Raw genomic sequence first — 22895 nt, forward strand, 5'->3', positions numbered from 1 at the left:
GTCTGTTTCAGTTGTTGTTGCGGAAAAAAATAAAAGAAAATTGCAACAATTCGGCATTGCTTTGGCGTGATGAAAATGGTGAACTGAAGAGAGACCGGTTGAGGTTGGCGGTCGAGCACACTATAGTGGGCCGAGGTTTTTTTTATTAGTTGGACTGAAAATTATTCTTCCTTTCCCGATATACAGGTACTAGACAAGATTTAATAATTGGACCAGTTTATTGTGCAGCGTAGAGAAAAAGGCAAAGAAATTGAGCTTTACCCTTATTCTGAATGACGATGGTGTAAAAAAAAATCACATAAACCACATCACATTTTCTCACTGATATATTAACATAGGGATTTATTATGCAGCTAGTAGATAACGTACTCGAAGCTCAAAGCTTTGTTGTAATACCCACTTCCGCTGAATTTGAACACCCACATAGAGAGTCTTTGAAAAGCGTTTCGAAAAGAAGGAACGTAAGAAGCTCTCGGCACAGTCATCTTCCAATTTATGACACTCGCTGGGTACCGACAATGGAATCGATATTACACCGATTTGTCGCTCCTATTTACTACGGCATTCGAAAATAATGATGCTTCTTAAAAATCGTTAAAAAGGATTTGACGGTTGATTTAGGATTTTATACCTTCTACCATCTGAATGAACAATCCCCAATCAAGTAAAAGGCACGAATTTACTTGAATAAGAGCTTTAAAAGTCACATATTGGCTGAAAAAAATAGAAACAACTGCCCAGATCCCTTGGATAAATTAACATTAAATGAACATCAAAATTACGAAAGCGATTATTATGTGCTTTGAAAGTTACTTCCAAAACGAATTTGCAATCGAGTTCTACGAGTCCTTCAAATAAGGTACTCTATGCGAGATTTGAAAGTCACAAAAAGTGCACAAAATTATCCAAAACGGGATTTAAAAGTAACAAAAAGTGTCTTTTTTAATCTTTTCCTTCATTTCCCAGCAAACATAAAATCGTATCTGAAATGATAACTTAAGTCGTTTACAAATCGTGTTTCGAATTGCAATTCTAACTGCATATTGAAACGATCGTATAAAATGTTGTCTGAAGTCTGTTTGAATCGGATATGATAGAGAGTTCGCCTCTCGCGCGGGCTTCAAGTGAGAAAATCAACGTCAACGTTCTCTTTGCAACCAGCAGTGCATCCAGAAGGCTAAAAATCAGATGGAAATTGAGTAATATTGACCAATGAGAGAACTGGCAAATATTGTCGCTGGCAACGATTTAGAGACTATGAGAGCAAAATGTTGCACTCTCTTGTATTCTCCAATTGGTACAAATAAGATGTCGGATAGCACCCAATTTGTGTAGTTTACGTCGCTTTAGAGAGAAATGAAATTTATATTTGTATATTGCCCCTTTGTAGGTAAAAGATATTTTCTCAGCATTCATACGATCATTCTATAATGTATATATGGAACGTTTTTGATATACGCATAGAAATATAGCTACCAAAATGTTTGCTGGGTTCGTGAATTATGAAATCTGGTATTTTGAGATTAAAAATGTATAATTGCAATGGGAACTCCCCTAGCAACCGAAAGTCACGAATTCATCCAAATAAAAGCTTTGAAAGATACATATTAGCTGCCCAAGGAGACACAACTACTCATTTCCCTAGAGCGAATAACATGTACTCAATAACGAATTCTGTTCAATTATTGGGAGTGAATAATACGTACTCATTAATGAACTTGAAAGTTGCAGGAGTGATTTATATGTATGTTGTAAGTGATTACCGAATGAGAGTTCCCAAAAAAGAATGTTATGTACTCAATTTTTTTAAGATATTGGAAACATACCTACTAAACTTAAGAACTGATTCGAAAAAAAATACAACACTTTCATTTGCGAACAGATTTTGGTCGGATGAAATTTTCAGGGATAATACCTTGTGGTATAATTTTTACATGTGCCAAATTTTGGGACGATCTTTTAACAAGTTTTTGAGATAGCGTATAATGAATAAGTTTATTGACTAAAATGTTTGGGAAACATCTCTATTGCACACTATTGACTACCATTTTTCTAATTCAAGGCTATTTTTTTTGACGTTTTTCATTTCCTGCAGCTTGATTTCTAAAATAAGTCCAAATTGTTAGTTTTATAGAAGTCATGACAGTTCCACCTTCTGCAATAAAACAACATTATTAACTTTTAACACTTTATCGCAGTTTTTGCTTTATAACACGAATCCAGATCCAACCGAAACAGAGTTTTAGCTTTGAGAAACCTTTTAAAGTGCCATTAAAGGAAAACGGTCGCTTTTGTAGGCATTCTTTTGGTTTATTTGGTGGTGATTTGTGCAAATTGTTAGGTACCACTCATCGATTTGCGTGTTCCACAGATCGTCAGCCAAATTTAGTACTGAACATATTTTGATTTTAATTTTCTTCTCGTTTATTTCCGGAACATTCAAGTGAGGCTTTTCAATGAAAAATTCCTCCAAAATTGGCCAAGTGCCATCTACAAAGTTCGTATCTATTTCCTTCGGGTTTTTTTTTACTTTACCCCGCTGATGGGTTTTCAATTTCGCGCACGTATTATGTTTATTTTATCGGTAGACAGCTTTTTTTATCAATAAGACACGATGTTTGTTAGGCTAATCAGACAGCAAAATTGACCTGCTTTACCACTTCTCCAATTTAAAGGTTCGGATGGCGCTTTATTAAAACCCTCACTTCCTATACCTTCATGGAACATATCATTCCTACTTTTATTAAAATTTCAGCTTATTGTTAGATCTTCTAGGACTTCTTAAACGATTGACTATATAAATGTTGGTCTCATAGTTGATTTCCAGATGTTTTTGTATCTCTCAAAGGGACTTTCCTAGATTTTTCCCGATCCTGCCCAAAAATGTTGGTCAATGAATTTATTAATTATACGCTATCTCAAAAACTACTTAAAAGATCGACACAAAATGCATTTTTTCGAATACAGTCCTAAGCAAATGAACGTAGATATAGAAACGCGCTAAAGTGACTAATAGTGTTTTCGTTTATTGGCAGTGGCAACCTAGTTACCCACGAGTTTTGCCCTAACTGCTGTTATTATGTTCGGTTATTAATTCAGAAGTCCACTACACAGTAAACGAAAACTACCGAGTTCGGTAATTTTTTTACCGAAATCCTAACATGTGTAAATCGTTAAACTGTTCGGTTATTTTTTCGGTAAAAAAAACCAACATCGGTAAATGAAGAATCGATTAACCGATGTTCGTTTATTTTTTACTGAAAACATTACCGAATAGTTCAACGATTTACACATGTTAGGATTTCGGTAAAAAAAATTACCGAACTCGGTAATTTTCGTTTACTGTGTAGCTTTGCCCGAGATTTGAACCTCAAGCAGGCGGTTTCACCCCGTAAAAATTGGCAGTGTTGGAGGTAAGCATAAGGGTGAGTATAGCAACCATATATTTGCATCGTCCCGGGTAACGATTCTGTTTGTTTATTCAGAAAAAGTTTTGCCCCGCGCGAGTGGAGATAAACGAAAACGGCATAAATCTTAGGACTATCACCCTGAGTGACTGACTGTCTGACACCAAGTCATTTCTATTGATTTCCTCGTTCCTCAACTCCATTCAACGGAAGCCTACTGTCCTACCTGCGTTACAGTCTTGAGAGTCCCGTCCCTCAACCGAATCATAAGCTGATCCTAGCATGAGATTGCCAGATTGACCGGTTTTTATCCAGGTTTGTCCGGATATCCAATACAAAATTTAATAGAAGTCTGGCACAACCCGGATTCTCGGATTTTATTGAATAAAGCCCGGGTTTATCCACTTTATTTGCCAAAAGTTTTGGCCCGGATACGGACTGAAAAAATTCTGGAAACCTTATCTTCCTAGTTTTACACTCCAAGCACATTGCCGCCAACAGTTCGTTCTCCTTCTTGACCTCTAGTACTCACCCTCTCGAGCTACTCCTCAGCTGAAAGATCATTTCACGCCCTCTTGACGTACTTTTGACCATCATGTTTCAGTTGGTTAGAACGTAGTTTAAGAGTTAGTTTGGCTATCATAGCCACAAATTCACAGTCTGCAACTCGATGAACGCTCCTACACCCAAAATTCAGCCCCTATGTCAATTGCGTGTAATCAATCACATAGCATCATTGGCACAAGAAAATAAAGCGAACCGAGCTCTGTGCGTGTGTATGTAGCAAAAGCAACAAAAAAAAACATTCGTTTAATCCAATCCACCGGCAAACAACCACCGGCCAAGCTGCCCGGCTTAAGCGTGTGTACGTAAGGTACAGGTTTCTGGGATAAATTATCCAATAGGAAGAAAATCCCATAAAATGTTTTTTTTTTGTTTCGCTTGAATGTAGTGGTCATGCATCATTTTGGTTGGGAGCTCAAGTCCTTATGCCAGTAGTGCTTTTTTCAAATATATCATTTTTGGTTAAAGAGAAGTTCAAGAGCTGCTCGATCTGGTCTTGGACCGCTGTCATGGGATCTACCGGAGGCGCCTAACCGAGTAACATCTCGATACGCATAATTCAAGGGGATTTGGGAGTGCTGCCTCCTTCGCTCCCGCATCCCTGTGTTCAAGAGAAAGTGTACGGTTGACGAAGACACTTGTAACATAATCATCGAAACGGTAGACAGTCACCTCCTTCAACCATTGGCATTTTCAGATAGATTTATTCCTTCACAAAGGTAGTAAAGGAGTGGCCACCAGTTCTTCCATCGAATCTCTAGCAGGGAAGCAAATCGAGCAGATCTGATACTGATAACTGGTAATTCTCAGTCATTTCCAGTTCTGAGAATATTCTCCAACAAAACTGGAATCGAGAAAGAGAACAAATGCACAGAAGAGTAAAATTGAAATTGAGGAAAGCTAGTAAAGAGTGCTTGCGGATTCTATCGAAGGATAGCGATTTTTGGATTCCCTGATCTCTAGACGGGTTCCATGAGTGTATCAAACGATCATCAGCTCAGACGAAAAAAAAATTAAACGTCGGGATGATTCTTCCCAGAATTCCAACGCAATTTTTTTTTCTTAACATAGAGTCCTGTTTTATGGCTAAAATTTTATTTCATTTTATCAAAAAGGCTTTCTGTATAGATTTGCCTCTAGACGGTCGACAAATAGATTCGAATCTGTGAAATAAAAATTGGTGATCAAACTTTGGCTGGAACTTTCGTATGAATTGTTGGCCGATAAAATCATTTTGACGTATCAGGATCGAGATCGTTTCTAAAGATGTAAGTTCCTTGGTGATTCTTGATTTGATTTAAAAGAGTTTGACGTTTGTTCATTGTTTTAATCCCTCAATGGGTATATGATTTGTGACTTATTGAATGGTTCAAACCATAGACGAAATTTTCCGAAAAGGTACCGAAAGTACTATCAGTACAAACACCAGATCACCTACCCTACTGTACCTTAAGGGCACGAAAAGTGAGGGTTTCCCGTTTTCGGGGCCTGGTCAATTTAATTGCTCGTTGCGATACGGCTTACAGTGTGTCCGTCCACACACAACTATCAGCAAACAACAAAAAGTCAGTAGGCAGCTTGTTTCTTAGTCCTACACGTAAACCTACTCAGTACAGTCACTGCTGCTGTCACCTTGCCGGGTCATTTGGGTCAATGGACTCGTTGTTTTCACCGGGTCATTAGCTGCTTGCTTGATACAACCGAAATGTTTCCTTTTTGGACAAAAGCGGTTAACCGTTTATGATTATTTTGAAATCAAACATTTGGAACATTCCGCCTGAAACTCCAGAACTCCAAAAAGTGACAGATTGATGTTGTGTATTCTACTATGGCTAAAATTAGCACTATATCGCCACCCTTCGAGTATCGTTTCCATTCAGAGATAGGCAGAGCAAATTGACAATCATTTTGAACTGACGACAAACAACAATCTGATCAAATAAATAATCCAAACACTCACGCAGAGAGTGCGCTGATAAAGAGAGTAGGTATCAACGTTTGATGGAATCACAACAGAGTAGATCTTGGCGAATATGAGTTGACTCCAAAAATGCTAAAATCCTACACTAACAGCTTCCTAAAAGCGTTTCGAACGTTGGGGATGTTCGTTATCAAACCAGCTTATCTCTAATTGTGGTTTGTTAGATTAACTTTGAATATCAACAACTCAAGACATTTGTTATGTCAAATCAATGTGACATAAATGCAATCGATTTTTGTTTTGTTTTTTTGAATTTTGCAATAATGTAAAAGACGTTTACAATGACATTTAAAATTAAGGTTTAGTCATTATATTACCTAATGTTTATCAGGAATGTTAGGATTCCATCATTATTTGATAGCAATACTTCACCGAATGACCTTGCAGTTTTGCGCATTGTTATCTCCTTATCACCTCTTATGTATCGATAGAGTCATCCAAAGTCAATGTCAGCTGAGCGAACAGTCTCTCGCATGAATCTCAACACGTATCGATCCGACTAGGGGAACATGCCCTATTATGCGCCACCTAAGCGAATCGCTGATTTTCTATGTATTCCACGTACAAATTGTGTTAAAAATGGGTGCAATCGTTGAAGAAAATTGTTTTCTACAAATGCCTATGATTTTTTATTACTCAAATTGCTATAGTTGCTTCAAAAACTTGATTTTTAAAAACCTTATTCAAAGCCACAGAACAAAACTGTGTTGCAAATACGCGCCGCCGTGTATTCAATACGCGCCTAGCAGCCGAACACACCCGAAAGCAGCCGAAGACCGAAAACATACCAATACTTACAGACACTTTGAATGAAAATAAAATCAAAATGGACTAATCAAAATTTAAAAAAAAATAAAAGTAGATTTTTTTGGGCTGAATTAACGCTCAAAATAAGGTTTTAGACTTTTTGTTCATTTTCAATGAAAATTGGCCTTTTTGAAAAATTAATGCTATTTTTAGCCTACTACGATTGGCGCGTTATAACGAGCGCATGGGCCGTGATAAAACATACCCATAATAAGCATACCATAGCGAGTTCGGTATAATTTTTTAGCATTAAATCGTAGTTTAGATTCTCCTCTATCGATGTGTCAGAAAATATTGTCTTATTCGTTTTTCTCTGCTTGGTGACACCTTATTGAAAGTGTTTTAAAATTTAGATCGAAATGAAGAAAAACCTAAATTGTGTAATTATCACGACACGGGAGCATTTTAAGGAAAAATTCATACTTGCAATGACCAATCACAGCATTTAGAACAAATTGGTAATATTTTGCAGGCTTAAAATGCTTCAGATTCTTCAAAACAAGGGTGGCGCGTATTAGCCACATGGGGCGTTATATGAACTTTTCCCCTACCTACTTTCGGTGCTTGTTCCCAGGTCAATTGTGGAGACCCGCGCCGCCGGGTTGAGTTGCTACAGTCGCCACTTGCCAATTATTCCATTTAGCCGAAATCGGCAAATCAGCAGGGATTGGCCGGCAGACAGATACAAATCAACGCAACGACGACGACGACGGCGGTGTGCCGGCACCTATCGTATGATATTCGGAGGCGTTCTAAACCGCTCCAAATCGGTGTTGAATGACTTGAGCTTCTGGCTGGCTGGTCACTCGTGGCTGGTGGCCGATCGCCTTTTACCCTGTGACCTCTAAATGATCTTTACCACAGACTTATTGCTGCGGCGCGCGGCAATAAGCCGATATTTCGAACGGAACCCCACAAAGGTACCTACGCATACGCATTCGCTCGAAGCGTAAAAAACCCCACTTTGATATGGCGTCGTCGACTCGAGTGTATCCGCCGCTTAAGCTGACTGGCTAGGTGGATCGTCTCTCTGCATCGTCTCTCGTAAATCCACACAGCATTCCCGTTGTTGCCCCCGTTTTGTTCGAGTGGTTAGGCGATTTGAAGTGGCGACGGCGTGTCTCGACTTTTATTCGATCGCCGAATTTCAACAACCCCGAGAGCAGTTGGGTCGAAAAATAGATTGCAGAAGAAAAATAGAAGCACTTCCACCCAACTGGAGGTTGCAAAAAAAACCGCACAACTTTCCGATGGTGGAAGAAATCACTTGAGGAAGGTGACCTTGAAGAGTGATTTTTTTTCCTTGCACCATAAAAATATCAGAAAGCAATGTGAATTGCACAATTTTAAGTCAGATTTATTGGACAATTGATTTATTTATATTTGTAAACTTTTTTTAATTTCCGAATCCGTTATAAGTGCCTTTCAAAACTGCAACAAATCTTTTATAAAACTCTGTATAGAACTTTTTACAAATTTAACCTTTTTACGAATTTTGCGGTGTGCTATAATGTATTTGCAATTTGCAATATGTACACAACAGTTCGACAACAGTACAACAACAGGTCGACAACATAATATCCTTATTAGAAGACTTTATACAATCTTAGTGGTTTAATAGCAGTTACTTACCGTATTGAAGGCTTGATTGAGGAAAAATAATCTCAAATGAAGCCAAATGTAAACGAATCCGCTGAAAATTGTCAATTTTTGTCTGTTTTGGCAAGCTCATCGTTTAATATCCTTGTATTGTTTCATTCTGGTGTTCATGCTGCTTAAAACCTATGAAGAAAAAACATTTAGATGTGAAGGCTTGAGTTCATTTTCATAATTTTTCAAGCAATGTCCCATTAGTAGTCTGATAAAAAAATAAGATGAACTCAATGAACTTCACAGCATGGTCGGATCCGCTAAAACAACAAAGAGCCCGGAGAAAATAACAATTTTTTCAGTTCGGCTTCCGAGCAGCGTTGCCAGATTGCAAACCACCCTAATCCGTAGATTTGACGAAAAAAAAAAACTGATTTTAGCGAAATGAAATTTGATGACTTTATTTTAGTCGTCAGTTTGAACTTTTGTCTATACCTTGAATCCCTCTTCAATTTTTTCAATAATCCGTAGAAAACCGCGGGAAATGCTGAAAATCCCTATCACACTTAATCTTTTCGTATGTGGTCGGGACGATTTCATCCTGTATTTTCAACAGCTGAAAATTACAGGACGATCTCAGGACAGAAAAACACTACAGGAAAATTAATGTCAAAATCACCTGTAGATTCGAAACGGTTTTCTCCTGAGGAGTGCAGGAACGTTTCGTAATCCTCCTGTAGGCTCAAGACTGTTCTCTTTCGATATTTACATTAGAATTAGGGATTTATTTTGACAAAATAACACTTATCAAATGAAAAGCACATTATTACTAAGTACAGCATTATTAAGAATTTTCTGATGGTCCTCATGTTTGTGTTTATTTGCCCGATATTTCGCCTGAAAAAAGATTGGGATTCTTTTTTTTAATTCGTTGTGCCTTATTTACACAAAATTACCTGCTTCAGCACCACGATAATGCTGCTGATTCCAGCGGTAATTTCGATGTTCAGTTGGTTCTCCAGGTTATTTGGAGTCATTCTCTCGCTGTTCTGCTCCAGCAATCCGGTTGATTTTTGAATGCTGCGAAGCGACGGTCAGTTCCTCGACCTGCTGGATTTTCATTCAAACATTCAACTCCTGCTTTTCCAACTTAGATTTACCGCCCGGGCGGAAATTATACGAAATATCACGGTTGACAGCTCAAGTTTTCCCATGATACAGGACGATTCCCCAGCAACCAAAAGTCGCGTTTTTTGCTTAAAGATAGAACCCCGAAGTTAACATTTGGCTGAGAAAATGTTTTACTGGAGCTTCAGGTGATTCTTGTCACGTGGAAGTTACTAAGAAACTTCAATCGCCCTTTGAAAATGATATTATCGATTAACGGAACTTCTAAGCGCTTTTAATATAACTTCTATCAAGAAGGTCGATAACGTTCGTTTAACACTTTCTAACGCACCATTAAGATACTTCAAGGTGTTTTGAAGAACCTTTATGGAAATTCTTAGCAACATTTAAAAAATGTCTGTCAATTTCTTGTCATGGTTTTTGTTTGTCAGAGCAATCTGTCAATTGATTTTTTTTTCGGCGTGTAGAAGTTTTTTGACATTCTCTTAGAAGCTGAATAGCATTCTCTTCAGCCACCTAAACGAACTTCAAAGTAGCTTCAAGAACTTTAATTTTTAGCTGATTAGCATTCTCTTCAGACAGTAACGAGAGCTGATTAAGCTTCTATGAAACCTTTTTAGGGGAATTGTGGTTGCTTGTGTTGTTCGGGTACTTGTGCTTCCGTGAAAATTCGTGAGATTCGGGAAGTTTCCCATACGAACTTCGAATAGATTCAGAAATATCCCTGTGGTTCGGAGAGTCATTATCCCGATAAGGATTTATCAGAAAACCACTGTTTTGGTGGAAATAAAATACAGCTCTTTCGCATAAATGAAGGCGAAATAACGGTACTGTAAATCCCTTAATTTATGCAAAAAAGTTATCCACTTCTTAGCTGGCTTGCGATTATATAGAAAAACACCGACCTAATATCATCTGAACCGAAGATTATCATCGGTTTAGGAGGTTAAACTGTTTTATTACAGATTCGTTTGGTGTTCTCGTCATTTAACTACTCTGGTTCGGAGAGAAGCATCTTTTCTCGTGAACGTACCAAGAAAAAACTGTGTTAACTCTCAGATTTCTCCTCTACACAAAGCGCAATAGATTTTTCCGAAGAAGGGAATTCTCTTTATCATAATGTGAATGCTCTCACTTACTCTTATGTGTTGACAATTTCACTCTTGATTACAGTGCGATTTATCTCTCCCTGCACAGCCTGTTGGGAGCAGACGAAAAAAAATGCACTCTCTTTCACAGGACAAGCCGATCTGAGGAGTTTTGCCATCCATGCTCCCCAGAAAACACTGGTATTTCTTCTTCTCACAGCTATTATTAGCTTTCAGCGAGTTAGTTCAGCTCTTAAGTACAATATTGGAAACTTGAATAAACACATTTCGAAGATTCAAATACGAAATATCTTGTATTACGTTTTTCGCGAGTGTTCTACACCCTGAAGATCTACCGAAGCTGTACCTCTACAACAGTTCAACTTATTCACGTAAATATCAAACTCGGCAAGGCTAAATTCATAATTCCCCTGTTTGAACCCTGTCACTTGAGCCGTGAAAAACTCGTGATTCGTGACTCACCTGTTGCAAATGTCACCCCCAAAGACACACTTCAATCGAATGGGTGCAAAACATTAAATCGGTTAAGGTTATTGAGTCCGATGTGTTTTTTTTTTCGATGATTGTTGCGAATGTAAACAATCAGTTTGATCTGAATCCTTCACTCAGCTCAATTTAGCCTGAGAAAAATCCAAACAGAATCGAACTTTAAGAAGAGGGTGCCTGACTGCCTGTTTGCCTGCCGATAGTAACGAGCCTGCCCCCATAAATTGGGTTATAATAAGAGACAAAGTGTCAACAGCATCGCCTTTGGGTGAGGACGTATAAAAAAGACATTATGAATAATCATCACCGCATAGCCGTACAGGCTTCAGTGGACACGGCGGCTCGGCGGCATGTTTACTCTCAATACGGTTGGTTTTATTAACTTAAACCCAACCGTAAGTACTTTAGGCGAAAAAAAAGACACGCATCTATCGCTAACCTAGCTTCGCCAAAGTGAGTGAGCTTATAGCGGAGGTTGGTCGTGGTGATTGGTTTTTAAGGCGTGTTTTCGCTAATTGATCACATCATATGAAACCTTTAGAACGTTTTCCAATCTATAGCAGGGTTCGTGTGGGTTTTTTATTTCTTATGCAGTGAGGACAAAAACGACCGTTAATTAGGAAAATCGTAGATAATATTTACCATAATCGGCAGTTGTACTTGCTTCACTGTTTTAACCGCAAGATTAGAGACCCCAAAATCGGTGAGGGTTGAACGTGGTAAGAAACTTTATGAAATAATAACATCCCTTCGAATGGATTTTTTTCTCTCGAACGTGTGATGATCAATAATCTTCTACGATTAATGTTTATCGGATTAGATCAGGAGCAAGTGGCAATTTGAATACCCGTATGATTCAAATCAGGTCGTACACACAAAGCCCTTGATTTGAATTCTAATTTTTTAAATTCTTTCTCATGATTTTTGTACCCGGCCATCGACTTAAGATAACCTCCTATCACAGAGGGTGCAAATTTTAGCAAATATGTGATAATTTGAGGCCTAAGAGGCAACACAGGGCTTATCCCAACATACCTAATGCTAACCACAAAAAAATTCCATCATATCTCTCCCTAATGGTGATTATCGCTCATCCACCCTCTGATGAGAGAGAACAGGTGACACTTATTCCCCGGAAGCAGATTAGCGTTTTATTTCTGCCCCAAGATTGGAGAAAAAATCGATTTAACTGGACGTATTTTTGGCGCATTCGATGGGGAAAAAAACTCACAAGATGTATGAAACAAAATCTAGGAGAATAACCTTTTTTAAGAACCCACGCAAGATTGTTCAGAAGTATTCAGTAGGAACTTTGATGTCACGTTCAATTTGAGTCTTTAAACTAGCCACATTTTCAAAGATCCTTCGGCCTTTTGCTACCGTTTATTTTTGTATTTTTTTTAATTGGTCATACTGTAACATTTTCCCTTTCAAAAGTAATTGGAATGTACCATTAGACTGGCCCAAATTTGTATGGGATGATATTTACAACTTTTTTTTCTAAAACAGGGGTGAGCAACCTTTTGAACCAACGGGCCAATTTGAATTCCAAATCTTACCGGCGGGCCGCACTCACAATCAGGGTTGGTAAATTTCGCCTGTCACGCTTGACCCGACTAGTTTTTTTTTCATCAAACGACCGGCACCTTACTCAATTGACGGAGCCTCACTACTCGCATGACGGATAAAGCACGACGACAATCAACATTTCTCCGTCATGCGACTGGCGAAGCTCCTACACATCCTCGATCGGCTGCTGCCGGCAGGTACAACTATTTGAACGACTTGCTGGCAGAGAGCAACAATAGCAATAAAAAACTGAAAACGAGCTTGCTGGCAGGAGCAACAATAATAATAAATGCTTTTCTTGTTCCTTTTCGGTCGTCTTCGGCTTGCTGGCAGGAGTAACAATAATAATAAATGCGTTTCTTTTTCGTCATCGGTCGCTGAAATGCGATTGCTTGACTAGGTTATTATTTACGCTTCAAATGACTGGGGAACGAATGACTGGCAAACGAATTGACTGGTTGTTAAGGAACAGTCAAATGAGTTTGAAGGACCATTTTACCGTTGACCGTTGAATTATGCCAACCCTGCTCACAATATCACTTAGTAAAAATTTAAAAAAAACTGCATGGATTGTGCTCGATAATATTCAAATTAAACGTCATTCTTTTAAAACAAACTTTTGACAAATAAAAACTAAAAAAAGGAAAGAAAACAAGAATTCATATATTATTTATCAAAAAAGTTTGAAGGGAAGTTCAAGCAGTTTTTTATACACAAAACAGACAATACCAACCAAAGTTTATCAGGTACTTAATTTTTATGAAAATTTTGGAATACTCCAATTTTCTGCTTGATTTTAACTTTTTAACAAAAATTTGTCCTTTCGAAAAAAGACATCATTTGATTTGTTTTTTTTTTAATCAAAAATGAAAATTTTTGAGGTCTTTGTAAAATTCATGAAAAATTTGAACCGTTTTCTTGATAAAAAAAAAACTTTCCAAAGTCTTCTGGAGATATATCACAGTGATAAGTTAGAGAAAGAAAACATATTTTTTAAATCACTCTTTTTTAAGCGTTATATTTAGAATCTTTATAAATATTTATTTTCTAAGCGTAACATTGAGAATCTGTATAAAAATTTATTTTCTTAAATTCCTTTTTTTAATGTATTTTTTAATTTTTTTTCTATAATTTAAATCTCTCTATAAAACCTCATTTTTACGCTACAAATGATGAGATTAGAAAATGAAAAAAAAAGTTGAAATAACATAAGAATTCCCAAATTCACTGATTTTTAGTTTCGTGAAGCTTCCAGTTCTCAATCTTGATTTCTTGAACCCCAGTCAAACTTTCCTGCTGTTTCCTCTTAAACAAATCACCATCAATAAACTGAGTGACTGACTGAACTAAACGTTACTTTATCGCCTTTGGAAGGGTTTTACATTAAATCGAATGCTTATCCATATTTTTTCCTTTCTTGATAGCCACCATTTGCTTTCTTCTTTCTTTTTAAACAAACGGTTAAAAATTTGTTTTAGTTTGAAGTTTTGTAAAAGATTATTGCATTGAGATGTATTGATCACAGAAAAAATCATAATTTTGCAGATTTAAAATTTTACAGATTTAGATGAAATTATTTTACAGTTTATTAAACATATTTCGTCAAAAATTGCATTTTGAATTTTATGTTTATTCTAAACTTAATAAAAATACCACTGCACTGGGATAGGATTCCTTAAGCAAATCTAACTTTGATAATGTGGATTTCAAAGTAATTTCAAAGTAAAGTGACTGAATTTAACGATGTTTGGCATGATTTCTATACAAAATTTCTGGAAATAGTCGTCCCAGATTTTTTCAAACAAATCACTGATATTATTTTTGTCGAGAACTCATGTCGAGTCATGTCGATAAGACCACTCACCATTTTTTGTTGGTATTTGAGAAACGGACTTAGAAAATTCATCTTTACCCTTCCAATTTATTGTTTGTTCTTCCGTCCAAGTTTCATATATTGTGCATTTTTAAGTGCTTATTAAATAAAAAGGAAAAATGTAATATGAATTTAAAAGCCTATAATATTTTTTGCAAATTAATAATATTGCACGTTTGTTTTAAACAGACCACAATAAATGCTAAAAACGCTTTAAAAAAAGTACTCAAATAATTATGAGTCAAAGGCATATTTGATAAAGTTACTGACATACATTTTTTTAATGTTTAGTATGGACTAGTATTTATTACAATTAAAAATCTATCGAAGAAAAAAAATTGAAAAAGCTTCGCGGGCCGCACAAGAACCTCTCGAGGGCCGCATGCGGCCCGCGGGCCGCGCGTTGCTCACCCCTGTTCTAAAATATGTTTCCAGTATGCTAGAAAGATCATAATTTCAAGAATTGTATTTCAAGCAATGACAAACAAGTTTGTAGAAGATTGTGATGCAATGCGATTTGAATGTGATAAGTTATATGCAATTGAATGTGTGTTTTTCACATTTCATGCTAATAATGGGCCAGTCTAATGTACCATGTATAAAAATATTGAATAGAAGTGGCCCAAGAACAAAACCTTGAGGTACGGTGTGGAAACAGAGACTTTTTTGTTCAAAAAATCCTACAGCCTCACTGTTGCACTCAACTCAATTTCTTCAAGCTGAAAAAATAATAATACAAATAATACCTAATAGCACAGACAAACAGACGGGACACTATTTTTTCATTCTTCGCAAAGCTTAAAACGAAAGCCAGAGTGGTAGGCAAAGTCGCCACCAGGTAGCACTACTTTACCTGTTTTTGAAATGATTATTTTCATCATGGTAGCCATTTGCTTTGTTTATCTTTTCGTGACAACCAGAAACTCTTTAAATAAAACAACTGGTCTAGAAACACTTGGAATGTAAGTTGATTCACTTTTCAATTATTTCCAATAACTTTTCACAGTTTTACAGTTTATGTTTAAGGAATAACCTCCATAACGAGTTGATGATCAATACTCTCCATTATCATGATAGAAGAAGAAATGCTTTCAATTTGCTTATGTTATGACGATTTAATCCTGGAGTTATCGAAATGCAATAGTATCCCAAACAGACTAAAACACCCATGGAACACCAAGTCGAAATGGATAAGAAACAATATCTTAGGATTTTTTTCCTGTTTTGTGTATATTCCCCTGTTCTGTTAATACAAATTGTTTCTAAGAAGACCACCCACTGAATTTAGAGAGGGAATATCCTTTACAGGAACAAGGCATCGACCATCATGAACAGGTGTATTAGGTTTCAATGAGAACATATAACAATAAAAAAAACTTTTTAAATGAGTGATCATTTAATTTCTGAAATTAATCTATTTTGACCAGTTTCACATCCTAACCTCACATAACGTTTGAGACTTACGTTGCTCTTTCTTACTGTGATTTTTTTTTTTGCAATAGGTTATTGGTGCAGCCCGAGAAACATTATAATTGATTAGAAAACTTCCACTTAAATAAATATTTCCAATCCAACTTGTAAGTTTCTGTTGTGTACACGAGCTTCGATCTCGCCTTGGAAATGTTCCTACAGGATCACGAAAATTGCTGGTAGTCAACGGTTTAGTTTTAGTATTTTCCTAATTTGCTCCTGAAATATAAAATTGTAAAATAAATAATTTTAAATATACTTACGAAGCATTGATGCAGTGATAAAATACATAATCCGATTTCAGAAACTTAGCTTAAAGGTCTGCTGGATATTGTTCATCCTCTGTTTAGCTACTATCGTTAATCACAGTTTCAGAAATCTCTGTATTATTTCGGTCTCAACTAGGACACCACCAAACTCCACAACACTCGTGAATGGCAATGGCCAAATTCCTACATTTTCTTCAAAACAGTTGGATTAGATTTCTTGTTCCTTGATCTCCGATGATTAAAGCTGTCTGGGTTACGCTTAATACAAATAAATTAAGAAACAAATCTTGGCACAAGTGCAAAAAATATTTGTTTACTGTTTTTGGTAACATCACAATATCATAGGCTACCTAGATAAGTTTTTATTATAAATAGCTGATTAGTAGGCAATACCGACGCTAGATGGCAATGTAATCTCTTGCGAAAATTCTTACGAATTCTCTTCTGAGTGTCTCGTCTGTTTCTCTGTGCTAATAGTTTTTAGCATTTTCAATGAACTTTCAGGAAAATATATCCCGTAGAACTGAAAAATATCTCAATTCTTTGGAATGCTCATTTAAACAGGAATGCTTGTACAATTGTGTCATATTCTGCATTCATTTGCTATGGGAGCCCACCTTGACCGTGGCGGGAGGGATTAATGTATACGACGCATGAAGTTGCTGTAAAATAAAAAAAAACGTGTTCCAATTTGATATAAATCACTTGGAAAATTATCGATTTCTGTCATATTTAACGTTGATTTTATATGGGACCACCCCACCCTTTTTCCGAGGTGGGAGTGGATTGCTACTTATCAGCTGGGTTGCCAGGTGCCCAGATTTTTCTGTAAAACCAAGACTTTTGAACCTTTGTCCAGATCAGACTTTTGAACCTTTGTCCAGAATGCCTTTTAAGAAAACAAAATATATAAAAGAAAACTGCAACATATTATTAATCAATTAAATCTTTTAACGTTTTTTCTATAAGTAAAATAGGTAATTTTTACATAAAATGTGTATTTTCAATCATTGTAATCGCTACTAGTTCCACCGATTTCCGCGTCAATTTCAAATGGAAATGGTTCCGCTTATCATCAAAAATAATCACAAAAAAGGGGGTGTTGCGAAAATGTGCACTTTTCGATGGACGAGCCTTCCAAAATTGCCAATAAAATACACTAAATGCTTTCTATAGAGCTTCAGCAACTTCTAAACCCATCATAATGTATGAGACAAATGTAGATCGTGAGTTGTTACAACTTTGTTTTAAAGACAGCGAATCATTTTCTCCAATCTACAACGTGTCTGGTTCAAAAAACCGTTTTTTCAAGAGATTTTTTTTTACTTTGACTGTAACTCCAGAGGGTGATGTGATAGGAGTTTGACATATTCAACAAACTTATGTATTTTGATCAGATAAACAACTTTGTCGAAGACATCAAAGCTCTAATTTGAAAAACAAAAAAGTTAGGATTTTTATCTCGCTATCGGTGGACCCCTTGGCAAAAATTTTGAAACAAGAATATGCTCCTTGTAAAACTGAACAATGTTGCAGAAGACATCAAGTATCTATCTCTTCATCCCTGGGCGCTATTAATTTCGTACAGCTAGATTGATGTTCTGCACCACTGTGCAATGACACGAAAACACCCCAGCTAGCTTCCAGCGTATAATAGATCTTACACGCATAAAAATCTGCGCGTAGCGGCTACGTGAAAACCTACATAATTTTTATCCCATTGATTTAACTCGTAGACTTTATTTCCACAATATTTCAATCACTGTTCACTTACACTACACATTTTTAAAACACTTCAATTCCTGCAATATATTTTTGGTGTGTTGAATTCTGTAGAAATTTGAAAGTTTAAATTCATTAAAAAATAAATAATTAAATCGAAAATTTTCTACCTTGTTCGTTGTTGCGTAATCGGTGCTCTGATATACCCGGACAATCCGTATAGGTAGAAGACTCCTAATAAAAAAATGATTGAGTGACTGTCACCAGTTACATCGGAAGGGCACTTGCATCCAGAGCGATTGCCAATAACCAAGGATGAAAATCAAAACAATTAAAAATTATCATTTAACATTACCACTTACCAGGAGATCAAGTTAAATCCAATAAAATCCTCCTTGGCAATGCAGTTTCTCTTCTGGGGAAGATAAAGAACTATTGAAAAATCTACTACAACAGCATAGAAAATCAACTGACTGACAATTCATTACTAGTTAACTAGAAGTAAAGGAGTTACTACAAGACATACGTAGAATCTACGATGCATCAAAATCTTAGTTTACGTGAAAAATCCCGTGGAATAAATTTCTAAATTATTTTGCGTGTGTACCCAAAATTTAGTGCAGGGGTGCCATTTGGAAAGATGTGGAATAAACTAAAATAAATTATTGAATTTTGAAATCGTCAAAACTTTTAATGTGCACTTCTTAGAGGTCCCTTTTGCGTGCCACAAGAAATTGGTTCTATACAAACTTTGTTACAGTAGACTGAGTCGATTTGGGATTATTTTTGAATTTCTCAAACCCTGGGGTTTGAAAAGCTTTGCTCATCCATGATTTTTTGCAGAATTTTTAAGTAACGTTTACATGAGTAAATTTGAACTTCTAGGTTTGTGTAGGAAAATTGATATTTTGTACTGAAAAATCTACATCGTTTCTGTTTCTTTTATGGAACCGAGCCTGCTAATAGATTTTGTGTCCAAATTTCTCAAACCCTGGGGTCTTCAAAGCTTCGTTATGGCTCAAAACTGATCCATGTTTTTTGTAGATTTAAGGTAACGTGAGTAAATTTGAACTTTTTTGCTTGTATGGGAAAATTGAATATTTTTTTCTGGAAAATCTGAAAATGTTCTTCACTGGAACCGAGCCTGATAATGAGTTTAGTGCCAATTTATAAATTCATATTTTCCACTAAAAAACTTTGTCTCACGCTAAATTGACGCAACAGATTATCTAACAAGACTAAATCTTACAAATCGAAGTAATGACGCAATGACGGGGTTCAATTGGTTTCCCATTATCGGCATTAGCAAGCAATGTTTTTTTGTTAAAGAATTTCCGTTCAACCACTCGAATTACGATTTGCGCCCAACGACCTTCTCAGCTTGCTTACGGATATCTGAAATTCTAATTTGTTAACGGTAGGCAGCTGATTGTTAAAATATGCAAAAAAAAACCTTAGACTCCCTGCCACAGTTGAGTCCGGCAACAAGATTCAATTCCGTCAATCATTAGACCTTTAGTATGATGCAATAGACATTTGAAAACAATCTTTTTTATTTGGATTCAATTTTAAAATTAGAATTTTTAGTCAAATAAAAAAATATATACCTACTATTGTTGTGCAGAGAATCGCAGGCTTGTTTTCCTTGTCATACAAAAGTAACATCGAAACGAAAATGCATCGCTCACTGTCAAGCGGCGCCAAACTACCGCTTTCCGTACCTTTAGATAAACGCGAAATGCAAATTTTAACCTCTTTCGAGAAGTTTTTAACGTTAATTTGAGCGACTAAATTACCCGGGTGCAAGGGCTTAATAGGATTATGATTTGATTAGGCTCGATTAAGACAAATTGCGCGATATTTAATGCCATACTAGTCATACCGAAACAGAAAGTATTCGCACCTCACGCGGCTGTCACACGACGACTTGGGTGGTCTGCCTCGTGCCCGTGTAATTACAGAATCTGAGCAAATTAGTACCTTCTGTAGATTAGAGCGGCCGATAATAATGCCCAAAATTAGTCATTTGTGATCGAACCTATGAGCCAGCAAGTTTACTTGTGGACATCATTAACATTCACTTAAAGTCGACAGGAAACGTTTTAGAAAAATGTGATTGAATTACATTTGCTTGTCTCACGTAGTCCGAATTGCTCCAATACATCCATGAAACCGACTCACTCTAACACGTATTTCTCTTCATCCCTTTCAGGGTCTTGCATTCACCATCGAAGAGCGTCAAGCCCTCGGTATCCATGGTCTGCTGCCGGCTGCCGTTCGCTCCGAGAAGGAGCAGGTCAAGCACTGTTTGACCCTGCTGAACCGGTACGAGAATGATCTGGACAAGTACATCTATCTGATCGGCCTGATGGACCGGAACGAGCGCCTGTTCTACCGGGTGCTGGCTTCGGACATTGGCAACATGATGCCGCTTGTCTACACCCCGACCGTGGGATTGGCCTGTCAGAAGTTCAGTTTGATCTTCCAACAGCCCAAGGGAATGTTCATCACCATCAACGACAAGGGACATGTGTATGATGTGCTGAAGAACTGGCCGGAAAAAGATGTTCGCGCCATCTGCGTTACCGACGGAGAACGTATCCTGGGTCTGGGCGATCTGGGAGCCAACGGCATGGGCATTCCAGTGGGCAAGCTGGCTCTGTACACCGCCCTTGCCGGCATCAAACCGCACCAATGTCTGCCAATCACTTTGGACGTGGGAACCAACACCCAAAGCATTTTGGACGACCCTCTGTACATGGGACTGAAGCACAAGCGTGTTACAGGAGATGCCTACGATGAGTTCATCGACGAGTTCATGGAGGCTGCGGTTCGACGTTTCGGCCGTAACTGCCTGATCCAGTTTGAAGATTTTGGAAACTCCAACGCATTCCGTTTCCTGGACAAATACCGTGATAACTATTGTACCTTCAACGATGACATTCAAGGCACTGCTTCGGTGGCCGTCGCCGGTCTTCTAGCATCTCTCCGCGTGACCAAAACCAAGCTCAGTGAAAACACTGTCTTGTTCCAGGGAGCTGGTGAAGCAGCCCTTGGCATTGCCGAACTTTGTGTAATGGCCATGCGTAAGGAAGGTCTCAGCGAAGATGAAGCTCGCAAGAAGATTTGGCTTGTTGATAGCAAGGGTATGTATTCATTTCTCAACAAAACAAAACAATAAAATTAACCCCTCTTCTAATCGACAGGTTTGATCGTCAAGGATCGCCCGAAGGGTGGAATCAGTGGTCACAAGCACCACTTTGCCCACGAGCACGTCCCTGTTGACACTCTGGCCGAGGCCGTCAAGGAATTGAAACCAACGGTCTTGGTCGGCGCTGCCGCCATCGCTGGAGCCTTCACCCCGGCCATCCTGCGTACCATGGCAGAATGTAACGAGCGTCCAATCATCTTTGCCCTGTCCAACCCGACCAGCAAGGCCGAATGTACCGCCGAACAGGCCTACGAAAATACCGATGGCCGTTGCGTCTTTGCTTCCGGCTCTCCTTTCGCACCTGTTACCTACAAGGGCACAACATATCACCCGGGTCAGGGTAACAATTCGTACATCTTCCCCGGTGTAGCCCTCGGGGTCATCTGTGCCGGAGTTTCTACCATTCCGGAGGACATCTTCCTGATCTCAGCCGCACGTTTGGCCGAAATTGTAACGGAGAAGGACCTGGAGATTGGTAGTCTGTACCCACCGCTGGAAACCATCCAGTCCTGTTCGATCAAGATCGCGGTCCGCATTATGGAGTATGCCTATGAAAACGGACTTGCCTGTACGCAACCGGAACCGGCCGACAAGGAAGCCTTCATCCGCTCCCAGATGTACACTCTGGACTACAAGAGTTCCTTGCCAGCCATTTACCCGTGGCCAAAGCTGTAAATCTGTCCGCTGGTCGGCCGTTCGCTCACCACATCACATACACTATTGTATATTTAACCCCCTTTCTACGTGTATATTCGATTCAACGTGTCTTTCATCAAAGGATGTATTTTTGTGTATAGAAAAAAGAAGGATTTTACGCGGGTTTCAGTTGTAAAATTATCGGTAAATTAAGCAACCGGTGTTCGAAGTATTTCAAAAGCTTTCGAAAAAAACGAACACGTTCTGTGTTAGATATTGGTCAGCTCATCCAATGACCAATTTGTGTTTTTCCTAGTTTTAAGTTATTATCATTTTATTATTTCATTTAGTCCAAAGTTGCGTTTACAGGCACCAAATTTTTCAGTGTTCACACGACATGCTTGAAATGGAACCATTTGTTTTGCATCGCCCGTTTTACTACATTCACAACAAGCAAACTCTAGAGGAAGCATGTAATTTATTCAAACCACTAACGTGTAAGAAAAACAAACGCTAAAAGATTACCGTTGATGATTACTGATCAGAAGTGCAACAAGTGTTATCAACGGCTAGCTGATTATGGTACTACAAATTATTAAACAAAATATATTTAAATTTTAAGTGGCTATAGAGTTGGTAAATCGATCTGTTTTAACTTCATAATCCGAATTCTAATTTTCCTCTTTTTTTTTGGTCATACGTTCGACAAAGAAAGGGTACTCAGAGTATACCTCAAGTGACCACATACAACGATGGAACTGCCGAAACGCCAAATGCTGTTGCATTCCAATTCTCGACATTCTTTCAGAGTGTTCTTAGCACTAACTCACCACCTTTATGCGAATCATACCTAAGTAGCTTGCCGAATCGTGACTTCAACCTTCCTCTGCTGAATTTCTCCTCAAACGACGTCTTCCGGGAGCTGTCTACGTTAGATGAAACAAAAGGACCTGGACCAGATGGCATTCCTCCAATTCTTTTTTTTTTTTTTGTATGGGTTTATGAGCTACCTGGCTGACCCGGAAAGGAAAAACAGATCGGGGGACAGAAGAGGAAAATTTATATGAGAGTAG

The 22895-nt window shown here is 37.8% G+C and overlaps 1 protein-coding gene across 3 annotated transcripts in view; it reads left to right on the forward strand.

Annotated features, from left to right (window-relative positions):
- The window catches only part of LOC129748399 (NADP-dependent malic enzyme), a 56012-nt gene extending 33549 nt beyond the window's left edge, over positions 1-22463 (forward strand). For all 3 annotated transcript variants that reach the window (XM_055743025.1, XM_055743012.1, XM_055743020.1), the window contains exons 3-4: positions 20188-21121; positions 21182-22463. In XM_055743025.1, coding sequence (XP_055599000.1) covers positions 20188-21121; positions 21182-21861 — 1614 coding nt within the window. In that variant the 3' untranslated portion in view covers positions 21862-22463. The remainder of the gene's footprint in view (positions 1-20187; positions 21122-21181) is intronic.
- The last annotated feature ends 432 nt before the right edge of the window (positions 22464-22895 follow it).

This window comes from Uranotaenia lowii, chromosome 1, assembly GCF_029784155.1.
Source record: "Uranotaenia lowii strain MFRU-FL chromosome 1, ASM2978415v1, whole genome shotgun sequence".
In the NCBI taxonomy this organism is placed as follows: Eukaryota; Metazoa; Arthropoda; class Insecta; order Diptera; family Culicidae; genus Uranotaenia; species Uranotaenia lowii.